The 12,500-nt window shown below is 34.5% G+C and overlaps 1 protein-coding gene across 1 annotated transcript in view; it reads left to right on the forward strand.

Annotated features, from left to right (window-relative positions):
* The window catches only part of LOC137649393 (probable Na(+)/H(+) antiporter nhx-9), a 473,554-nt gene that overhangs the window by 214,983 nt on the left and 246,071 nt on the right, over positions 1–12,500 (forward strand). Inside the window, exons 9-12 of the mRNA XM_068382378.1 lie at positions 7,868–7,922; positions 8,940–9,070; positions 11,484–11,666; positions 12,015–12,096. Coding sequence (XP_068238479.1) covers positions 7,868–7,922; positions 8,940–9,070; positions 11,484–11,666; positions 12,015–12,096 — 451 coding nt within the window. The remainder of the gene's footprint in view (positions 1–7,867; positions 7,923–8,939; positions 9,071–11,483; positions 11,667–12,014; positions 12,097–12,500) is intronic.

The raw sequence follows: 12,500 nt of genomic DNA on the forward strand, positions 1-12,500 counted from the left end.
TCTCTCTCTCTCTCTCTCTCTCTCTCTCTCTCTCTGAGTGAGTGTTACTGTATGCTAGTGAGTCCCATTTTGTGATCCAAGAAATCAGCTGATTTAACGCGAATAACAAAAGCCTATTGAGTGGAATATAGCTACAAGTTTTCGTGAATAGTCGGTGATTAGTTTGAGGTCAGAAAAGTGGGATAAAACATCGGCATAGGATAGTTATCTTGTGAATTACTAAAAATCTCAACAAGATGGCATCCTCTAACACAAGCAAGGCATGGAGGGATATTGCTGCAATCAGCAAGAGCAAGAGTAAATTCCATGAGTTGGCACAACAAGAACTAGATATACTGATAACAGAAGTCACAAATTGCTCCAACCAGTGTGACGGAAAAATATTCTCAAACATATTGAAACAATGTGATCCAACAAACTGGAGCAAGTCTGCGGAAAACATCATCAAAATAATAGAAGAAATTCCAAAGAAGATCCAGGTGATAAAGATACTTATAAAGAAAGTTTGCATCAATCAGCACATTCCATTCAAGAACAAAAAGAAGTCCAATATGGTGAATATGCTGATTGATGCATTGGGAAAAAGAATGCCAAAATGTCGCAATACATGTAAGATGTGGTACAGTATTCTTAATCTGCAACAATTATTAAGTAAATGCCATGCATGTCATGTACCAACGCACCCTACTTACGCTGAAGTACAACAAAAAATGAATAATAAAGAAACAAAGGTATTCTGCTCAACATGCTTAGTCTGGATAGAAGATATAATCAAGTCGAGACTGAATCTGCAAATAGAAGAAGAAGAAGAAGAGAGAGAAAAAAAAAATAAACAGGATATGTGTAAGGATGTAGAGGAAATCATTGATACAACATATGATGCCATTCAGCAACATACTTACGAAAAAATAAATAATCAGATTGAAGCAAATAATAGACCCAAGAGATTCTACCCAGACCTACATACTTTTGGGGAAGCGCAAGAAAAGGAAAAAACAGAAAAGCAAGATATAGTCTGCAATTCAGTGAAAAGAGGGAATTGCAAATTTGGTGAAAGATTCTACTACAAGTATCCTAAGATATGCCATAGTTATGAAATATATGTTAAATGTGCGGATTTATACGGATATGGAGACGAATGCAGAGATCTCCGTCTAAAAATATGCAAAACCTGGAAGAAGGAAAAGGATGCAAATTTAACAAAAAATGTCAATATATGCATCCTGCAACTATGAATGGAAGTCAGAAAACTTAGCAAACAGAAAAGAAGAATGAAAGGAAAAATGAAACAAAAAAGAAATAAAAAAAACTAGCCAAGTATATACCACGCTATGCACAAAAGGCCCCAAGATATGATGCCTTTCAACCCAAATATGCACAATTATAGCCCAACTATAATGCCAGGAGTTGGTGCAGATATTTGGATAATTGCAGGTATACACACAAAAATAAATATAAAGGTGAAAGAGCAAATATAATAGAAAAGTTGGATTTTTTAATGGCAGAATTCCTGGAAATGAAGAAAAGAACATCAAATAAGAACAGTAAGGAAGCATGGGAGAATCCATATTATTACCAATATTAAATAATGGGGATGAAACACAAACCATAATAGTGATGAATGCACTGGGTTTAGTCACGAGTAACTCTAAAAGGAAAATAGAGTTCTTAGAAGAACTAACCCAAATTGAAAAAATAGATATATTAAATATAAGTGAAACATGGTATTCCCAAAAGACTGACAGTGATGACCAGATAAAGGGTTTCCAAACATATAGATCAGACGGAATAAATAGGAATCAAGGGGAACCGCAATATATGGAAGAGACATAAATCAAGGAAATGTCTGTGAAAAATACAGCAACACAGAATGTGAATTGATTGCGGTAGAATTTGAATATGAAAAACTAGTGAATATGGTAGTTTACAGACCCCCAAATACTAGAGTTTGACATAATAATAGAAAAACTAGATGATAAATGTAGTAACCATAAAGATTGGAATATACTCCTGTCCGGAGATTTTAACTTTCCTTTCGTGGATTGGAAAGAACGGATAGAAGAAAGTTTTTGTATATATACATATAAAAAAGAGAGTAATAGTAGCGTAGAAGATAAGAGGCAATTTGAAAAGCTTCAAGATATGCTATTAGAACATAATATGCAACAAATAAACCACATTCCAACAAGAAAGGACAGTGTCCTAGATTTAGTATTTGTGAATGAGGTGAATTATGTTAAAGTAATGATAGTGTATAATAACACGGGAATTTCAGGCCATAATGTCATTGAATTAATAGTCCATTCCAAAGCAAGTGATCGCAGAGATAATCAAAGCACAAAACGATGGGAAGGATATGGAAAATATAATTTTATAGTAGGAATATAAAATGGTCAGAAATAAATAAAGAATTGAACAAAGAATGGAAAAATGTATTTGTAAGTGATAATATACAGGTAAATACGGATATACTGTACAAAATAATGGAGAAAATTGTTAAAAAGTATGTGCTGAAAAAAAAAAAACAATAAACATCAGACATGTTTACCAAGAGACAGAAGGATCTTATTTCAGAAAATTAGAAAGTGTAGGAAAAATCTTGCAAAAGGAAAAACTGTATGGAAAATGGTGGAAATAAAAAAAACAAAAGATAAATTAAGGGAGATTAGAAATAGGCCCTCTAAGAATTGAAAGATGGTTAATGAATAAAAAAAGGGATATATGCAACATGTTAGCAGAAAAATATAAGAGTGAGTTCACACCAATAATTGCGAATGAGAATAATGAAACAGAAATGAGAGAAGAAAATGTTGGATATCTAACGGATATAGATATTAATGAAGCAGATATTGTGCAGGCTATAAGCGAAATTAAAAATGGATCGGTGGCCGGACCAGATGGAGTTCCAGCGATTTTGTTAAAAAAACTGCACACACTATCGCGAAGTTTGAGCAAGATATATGTTAAACATAAATTAGCTTATATAACCCCTATTTTCAAAAGTGGATCAAGACTAGAGGCAAGCAATTATAGACCTGTTAGTCTAACATCACATATTATGAAAGTGTATGAAAGGGTAATAAAAAAGAAAGTAATGAATCATTTGGTTAAAAATAATTTGTTTAATATAGGTCAACACGTTTTTGTGTCCGGAAAAAGTACACAAACCCAACTGATAGCACACTGTGAAAACATATACAAAAATATGATAAATGAAAAAGACACAGATGTGATTTATCTAGATATTGCAAAAGCCTTTGACAAGGTAGACCATGATATATTAGAGAAAAAAAATGAGAAAGCATAATATTGTGGAAAAGATAGGAAAATGGGTAAAAGAATTTCTGCAAAACAGAAAACAGATAGTGGTTGCAAATGATGAGAAATCAGATGAAGATCAGGTAATATCTGGCGTGCCACAGGGTACGGTATTAGCTGCACTGCAGTTTGTTATTATGATATCAGACATAGACTAATGTTAAAGACTCAAAAGTTTCGCCGATGACACAAGAATAAGTAGAGAAATAACTCGTGATGAAGATAAGAACTCACTACAAAGAGATCTAAACAAAATATAGGAACGCGTAGAGATAAATAAGATGGTATTTAACTCTGGTAAATTTGAATCGATAAACTATGGAAACAGAAGGAATGGTATGTGCATACAGGGGACCTAATAATGCGACAATCACAAACAAGAAAGCAATTAAAGACCTTGGTGTAATGTTAAACAGGAATATGTTATGCAACGACCAAATAGCAACACTGTCGGCAAAATGTAAAGCAAAGATGGGGATGATATTCAGACACTTTAAAACAAGAAAAGCTGAACACATGATTAAGTTTTACAAAATGTATGTACGTAGTACACTCGAGTACTGCAGTCTGATATGGTACCCACACTACCAAAAGGATATTGCACAAATAGAGAGTGTACAAATGTCCTATACTGCTAGAATAGAAGAAGTTAAGGACCTTGACTACTGGGAAAGACTGCAATTTTTAAAACTATAATCTAGAAAGGATAAGAGAACGCTACATTATAATACAAGCATGGACGCAAATCGAAGGAATTACTGAAAACATCAAGGAGCTAAAAATATCAGAAAGAGCAAGCCGAGGTAGATTAATAGTGCCCAAAACTATACCAGGAAAACTAAGGATGGCGCACAGGACATTAATCCACTACGCGGCAGCATCGATAATGCAGCGACTATTTCATGTGCTGCCAGCTCATTTAAGAAACATATCAGGAGTGAGCGTAGATGTGTTTAAGAATAAGCTCGATAAATACCTAAGATGCATCCCAGACCATCCAAGACTGGAATATGCAAAATACACCGGAAGATGCATTAGCAACTCTTTGGTGGATATACGAGGTGCCTCACACTGAGTGACCTGAGGGAACCCAAACATAGAATAAGGCAATAAGGTAAGGGTCTCTCTCTCTCTCCTTTAATTTTTTTCCCAATGACCCCTCTAATTCTTATTTAACTCTTTTTTTCCAGCTTGCCTCCCGTCTCTCTCCCCCCCCCCCCTCTCTCTCTCTCTCTCTCTCTCTCTCTCTCTCTCTCTCTCTCTCTCATCTTGCAAATATTCTCGTCGATAAGATTCTTCTTTTCACTCGTCTCAATAAGAAATTGTAACAGCAAATATAAGGGCGATTACGTGCTGCTGATGAGGCTTATGTAAACCATAAGTGGAAGCTGAATTTGTCAGTGATGGTTGTGTTCATCATTATTATGAAACAACCTATCGTTGGTTATAGGGTTATTTGAGATCGTGATACAGGTAGGCTTAAGACCGAAATGATGCTTGCATGTTACGCAAAGGTATAGGGGCACAATACAATTATAGAAGAAAAGATTGCTTGAGAATGCTATACAATATTTGGAAATCGTACTAGAGGAAAGGTCAAGATGGTATTATTGAAATAATGTTAACGCCAGTTCCTATTTAATTATGAAAGGGGTAATCGATAAATTCTATTATGAGGCATTTAAAGAAGAAGTAGTATGAATCCCGAGACGGGCTTGATGGAGTGCAAGTTAAGCAAAACGATGAGTATTGCGAAAGTAGAGGGTACCACAGACTCGACGACCTATTGACTTTACTATACCATAAATTAGAAGTACAGTGAAGAGAGGTTGTGGTGTAAAGAAAAATTACAAGGAAAATGTTTGCGTCCATCGTGTGAGCACTGTTTGCTTTCTTATCAAACAACAGAGGTAGCTACAAATGAGTGCAGAAAGAAGAGCCTTTGGGATCTGGTGTTAACAGAGAATCAGGTTGATAGATAATGGAAATGTGTTTAAAAGTATAAGAAAGGAATAGAGAGGAGGTGGCTGAAAATCCTTATAGGTAAATCAACGTGTAAGGTGACTAGACAAGAAGGAAAGAAAGAAAAGAAAAAAAAAAACCCAGGGAAGTGATTTCGTTGATGCCTTGGGAGAGGCAGAAGTGAACCTGGTGGTGTGAACCGATAGGAGATGGTGTCACAATATACAGTGTTTGATTATGGGATATCTAGCATGACAGCTGCCTGGATCACTGATGTCAAGGTGTCACAGCTGATGTTCAGGACTTCTAAATATTTGGACGAATAGATTTTCAGTGCCTGAGAGCTTTGGAACACCTGGTTAGTGAAGCAGGTATTGAGAATGCAGCAACAAAAGGGTTCGCAACAGTCAGAACGAAGTGGTAAAAGGTCCTTCAACCTTTAGTAATTGCGAGTACGTCATTAGGAAAGAAAGCAAAAACTTAAGATTCACTGAAGAAAAAAGATATTCTCAGATTGTCAGGAAGATGACTGCAGATAATTTACATTAATTACTTGAATGCGTTGGGAAAATCGTGTCAAAAATATAGAATTTTGTATGAGATGTTGTGCCTAGCAGCTTAATAGATCACATAAGGAGATGGTTTGGACATGTAATGAGAAATAGTGAGGAATTGTAAAAAAAAAAAAAAAAAAAAATAGTAGATGGAAAATCGGAATACAGGAAAACTTACTGGCAAGATGGACATTCGAGCAAAAAGAGTCCAAGCCAGAGGAGCATGGAGGGAAGTCTTTATGTCAGAGTCCAAAGAGGGAAAAACTGGCGTACTAAATTCTGATGCCACCCTCTTCATAAACAGCAAATGGCGTTTGACGGAAGAATTATAAACACAACAGATGCAGCCGTTTTTAGTCCATTGCAGGACAAAAGCATCAGACATGTCAATTCATGTTTGGGATTAGGTCAGTTTTCATCATCATGCTGGATTGGTGATGAAGGGAGGTTTTTGTCTCATTAGTAACAGCAGGCCAAACTAGTATTGGCAGCTCTGACTAGTATAACTTTGCTGATCATGGCGATACGCAAACCACGTTAAGGAATCCCCCTCACAAAGGAATATATACAGTTTACACACACACACACACACACACACACACACACACACACACATATATATATATATATATATATATATATATATATATATATATATATATATATATTGTATATATATATATATATATATTATATATATATATATATATATATATATATATATATATATATATGCATACACATTTATTTTATTTTTGTATTCCACAAGATTACAAGATACTTAATAGATACACTATATTAGATTTCTTTCCTTTACGGAATATGGTTGGTGATATGGCTATTGTTATTCATATAGATTATGTCCCCCTTCAGGTATAGCTTTTTATTGCAGCATTAATTAATTCATTCATTCCTGTCATTATTACTATAAATGGAGGAGATTTTAAATTGAGGAAAACAATATTTGCAATATGAAGACATTTTGAAAATGTTACTTCGATATAACATTTATTTAAGTGAGAACCACATGATGCATACGGTGAGTTGTAGGCCGTGAACCATAAAACACTAACTAGTTTAATTGATTTCTATCGGCATTGTATATTTCAATATTATTATTAGTGGTAATAACTACTAAAACTTCATTATATTATGATTGAAACTGGTCAAGTACAGCTGTTTTGGTTAAGAGTGTTCTTACTGTTACCTCGTATAGGGCACTTCCAATCCTTGGACAAATTCTGAAATTCTTATCTGTTTAGTTTTTTTCTTACTTGAAGTAAATTCTAGTAATAACAAACATTAAAAAGATGCTCGTAAATCATGAATTTATATCATTGCAGCCTCATACACAGTACGGTATATATGTATAGATATATTTATAAAATTCTAATTTTCTTTAGATTTTTTAATAAAACAAGGTTTCACTCATCTGTTCCCACTTTTTGACAAAAATATTACATAAAGTAATATAATTTCACCTGGAAGTAATAATTTTATCATAATTTTAATGTAAACTTCCATTAAAGTCGATAAATGTATTGATCTGAACTTTATGTTGACATGTAACCTTGAAAACCTATAAAGGTTAGAATTTTTATCAGAAAAAAAATAAAAGGTTGGTTTTTAGGAAGGTTTGCAGCATTAATAAAGATAATTGATGAAAGTATTAGGTCAATGTTATTGTATTTTGCTTTGACCTGTGACCTTGAAAAAGAGGCCAGGATTAAAAGTATTATGTGAAAGGAACCACCATCACCCAACATACTACGGTGGCTTTTAAAGTTTCAACAAAATCAAAGATTATATGGGAACTACTGTATATAAAAACTATTGGGTTGACACTGAACTGTAAAAAGGGGAAACAAACGAATTAGTGAGTTAATTCCAATTAAGATAATGCTGATGATAATTAGAATAGAGACATTGAGTATACATTTGATACCCGTTTAAATGACACGGATAGGATAAAGAAAAAGGTTATGATACTGAGAATGCAGTGAATAATATATTTGATTTTCCCCAAATCGCAGGACCAACGTTGTATGGTATAGGCGCCCTGGGAGCCATGGGGAATATCACACTCAGGTAATTAGTCTTATCTCATATTATATTTACGTTAAAAAGAAATTGGGTCTGCAGGATACCTAATTGCCTAATTGGATGGATTGTTCCTGACGGACATATGATGTGGGAAGGGGACAGTTTTTAATGTTTACAAATTAAAAATGGTAATAGAATAATATCAATTTTGAAAGTGAACTTGCTTTTTTAGAATTCAAATTCAGTTTACGATTTTTTTTATTCGTTGGAAGTTAAAACTATCTCTAACTGCAAACATATATGTGCATAAGGATTAAAAATTAACAAATCTTCATATAGATTCAGTAATCTACTACACAAATATGGTTTTACTGATGTGTCTATATTTGTCTTTTGCATTCACTTATCTTCATGAAAAACGCCGTTTAGTATAGTGGCTTCAACTAACAGTTCATTAAACTAATCATTAAAGTTAGCATTTCCCTATGAATCGTTGGCTATGAAATCCAATTCCTTACCCATCCCATCGATTATTTGATTATTTTTCTCAGCAGTTAAATTTTGTGGCCAGTTGATATGCCACTCACGTTTCTAAGGGGCGTTACACCAAGCCGATCATTGGAGATTTTCCACACACAGTTTCGAATTGAAGGCTACCGGCTCTACTATAACATGTACTTCAACTCTCAATTGCTATGCAAAATTCGGTATTGTTTTTCTTTTTTGTCGAATGAGAGACAACGATGTTTCTCCCGTTTAACATAGACTCTGTCATATAGATAGTCTGATACAGGTAATTGTTTTCATTTTAATCAGAATAGTCTTATAATTTGTTTAACATTTTTTATTGTAAGCAAAAACGATAATAAATTTTTACTAGTGGACTGTATGATAACTTCTCTGTATAAATTTGATGCTGGGAATTAAAGATCGGTGTTATTTTATGGCATGATTGATATTCGGAAATCTAAAACACCCTATTCAAGTGTTTACTGAAACATTGCCCTGGAAAGATCGTATCTCGTGCTGTCCATTTATGGATTCTTTTGTGTTCCTTTTCAGCCTGCGGGAGTGCTTGGTTTTCTCGTCCCTAATCTCGGCCGTGGATCCTGTGGCCGTTTTAGTGATCTTCCAGGAGCTGGGGGTCAACAAGGATCTCTACTTCCTCGTTTTCGGAGAATCCTTACTCAACGGTAAGAGAGAGAGAGAGAGAGAGAGAGAGAGAGAGAGAGAGAGAGAGAGAGATCTAATGAATCGTATGACTCGGGATGATGTGAGGATTACCATGTTGAGGCAACGACCGATAACATTTAACAGACAGCCAGGTATATAATTCCTTATTTATTGCAGCAAGGGCAAACTAAATTTTTAAAAAGTTCTCTCGTATCGCCCCTTCCTCTTCCAAGGGAAGGACACAAGACCAAAATAATTTTTCTCTTGAATAAGTAGTAAGTGATTGAATACTATTACAATTTTCTTTGAAATCATGAAGAGAAATCTGCCGAAACAAGTCTTCGAAGTGATTCTTCAGATAAGGGCTGGTTATACACGCCTTTCTTACTTTGCTGGTTTGTTATTTTCTGTCAACCTTTTGAATTGTGCCGTCTTTACCAGGATTTCGCACACTTGATAGTTTCCTTTACTTTATACTCTCTCTCTCTCTCTCTCTCTCTCTCTCTCTCTCTCTCTCTCTCTCTCTCTCTCTCTCTCTCTCTCTCTCTCTTCTAAATGTATTCAATTCCCTGAAGCTTGTTTTAAACGAAAACTTACCTTATGAAAAGCAATATTCATCATGGAAAGACGCGTGTATACCTGAAGGTTTCTTTCTTCCGCCTGAGAACGGTTAGGTGACGAATGTCAGGTGACGAAACCTTAATCGTTTTATAACAGCCGTATTGTGTACAAAGATTTTTTTTTTTTTCAATTAAAGGGTTTTTCACAATTGGAGCACATTTAAAAACCGAACAAATTTTCTATCCATTTGACTAGTAATTGTTATAAGCAATTTTTTTTTTGCACTTCTATAACTGGTAAACAAGTCCCTTTGTGTTCGGATAAAAGTATTATTGCGCTGATATTTTTTTTTCTTTTTTAGATAAACACAATCGAGCAGACCACTAGTGTGTATACATTTTTGTCATAACTCCAAAATCGTTCATTTGCAAATGTTTTATTTACATGTCAAAAAAAGTAGAATTAAAGCATCACATATTAAGTGTTGGTTTACGCGAATGAATTTCCTTTCGCTCTTTCCTCTCTAAATTTTGGAACTTTTTTTTTTCAAAATATCACACTAATTCATTGATCCACTTGACGATTTGGATATATACAATCTTCGTACATTGTCGTAGCCCTAGTTTGACAAACGCAAATCAGTGAATCTGTATCGATGGGTAGTGACGGGGAGTTACATCAAAGGCGAAAAAATATTGCTACAGCGAAGCAAAGAATAATTGAAAGTAGTGTTAAGTAAGTTAAAGATGGCGTCGTCCTACAACGAGGATAAAGGTAACTGAACATATTTCCTTTCCAGCTTTTCTTTCTGAGTATATTGGATATTAATTCTTTTATCTCATTTGGCAACTGTATTCTAGCATCACCTTAACTTGATATGCAACATTTATCATTCAGAATAACAGTTTTCCAGTTGGCTATGAACAGATATTTAGTTGAGGTGAGAATATTTTCAAATTTCATCTCCCAAGAAGCTAGTCTGTTGGAATTACTTTCTTTTTGTTTATATATCCTACAGTATATGCACGTCCAAAGGGATGAATGTTACAAAGTTGACTTCATTAACTTAGAAAGAAGTAATATTAAAGTTAATGTTGTTTTTCTTTGAAAAAATTTTGTCAGTGAGTCATTCCTTGAAACTGAAACTTAACCTGTTTTAGATCTCAAATATTTCAGGTCTCCCCTGCTCCAGTCCCTGTCCATATGACCCAAATTCCATGCACCATCATCAACATCACCAAACAATTTAGGCCATGTCATTGATTTAGGCCATGTCTTCGAATACTGTAGACATTTTCGTAAATAATTAGCAGTTACAAATACTTGTCCCTCAGTGGGGTAATTCCTTTAATACTGACATACACTAGGTTTCAAGTACTTTTCTGTTTATTGTAGATTACTTTCGCATATGATAGGGTTGTCTTATCCATCCAACAGGTTTAGGCTTAGAGCCTCTTGGGTGACGTGAACACAAAACCGGTCACATTTGTTTTCGCATAATGGAAAATATTAATTTGCTATATTTTTGCTGTAAAGGCGATGGTATTCTTTGCGATTGGAACGTTAGTTTCATTTATCAAACACGTCAGTCATCACCTTTATTGTAGTTACTTTACTTTAAAGGCTGATTTCCTGATCGCATCACACAAGGAAATCCTGTGCACTACAGTACATACAATATCTGTTTGTCGTACACATTCTTAGGTATTTACAATATCGCACAGTGTAGGCTATTTCATATTAATGGTCAAATCCTGGAAATCCACATTATTGAAGCACTTAGAAAACATGAGTCTTCAGCTTCTAATCGAAAGCCTAAATATCTTCAGTCTTTGCAGACAAATGCTAAATGATTTCAATGTTTTTTAACAGATGGTGTGACCGTTGTGATTTACAACACAATGAACACATTCCTGTCGATGGATTCCGTGCCCGCTGCCCAGTACGCATTGGCCGTCGTGGCCTTCTTCATTGTTGTTTTCGGGGGCATCGCCATCGGCATTTTCTATGGCGGCCTAACAGCCCTCATCACAAAATCAACAGCTGACGTTAGAGGTAAGACTAATTATGACTTTTATTCTGGTTGTGCTGATGATATTTGTTTGAATGCTACAGTTTACGAAAACAAATTGGGATTTTGTGATATAACCAAACTGAGGATTAATTCAATGAAGGTATTATGAAATTTATTGTAGTGGTTAGATTCATACTAAATTACAAGCACACACACATAGGTGTGTATATATATATATATATATATATATATATATATATATATATATATATATATATATATATATATATATATATATATATATATATATATATATATATATATATATATATATATATATATATAATCTTCACGAATATTTCTAACATAACCTTTTTTTTCGATTTTAGTGGTGGAGCCACTAGCTTTATTCTGCTTGGCGTATCTTTGTTACCTAACTGCTGAATTATTTCACTTCTCCGGTATTATCAGGTGAGTTTTTACTTATAATTGCTTCATGCAAGAGCTAGAAGTTCTCGAAATGTCAATTATAAACTTTGTTACGGGAAAATGATGATTGACGTCCAAAAGCTAATACTTCATAATTTCCAAACTTCTTCCGTGCAAGAATTTCAAGATTTCATTTATCATGGAGGTGACGTAGCTACCCGAGTCTTTATAGAAATTACAGAATGACGGTGTTTCATACTGTAAATTAAATGATCGTAGGCTACATCAAGACGGAATAACATAAGGTACGTCCACCGAGGGATCCGATCGCCAATTTCCCTCTCCAGTGACGTCACTGAAATGCATCGACTGAGCAGTGCACTTGTCACAGTGTCATTCTGTCAGTTACATTGTTGCGCATCACGATTATGGGTGGATGATGTTCC

This window comes from Palaemon carinicauda, chromosome 11 (genome assembly GCF_036898095.1).
Source record: "Palaemon carinicauda isolate YSFRI2023 chromosome 11, ASM3689809v2, whole genome shotgun sequence".
NCBI classification, from domain to species: Eukaryota; Metazoa; Arthropoda; class Malacostraca; order Decapoda; family Palaemonidae; genus Palaemon; species Palaemon carinicauda.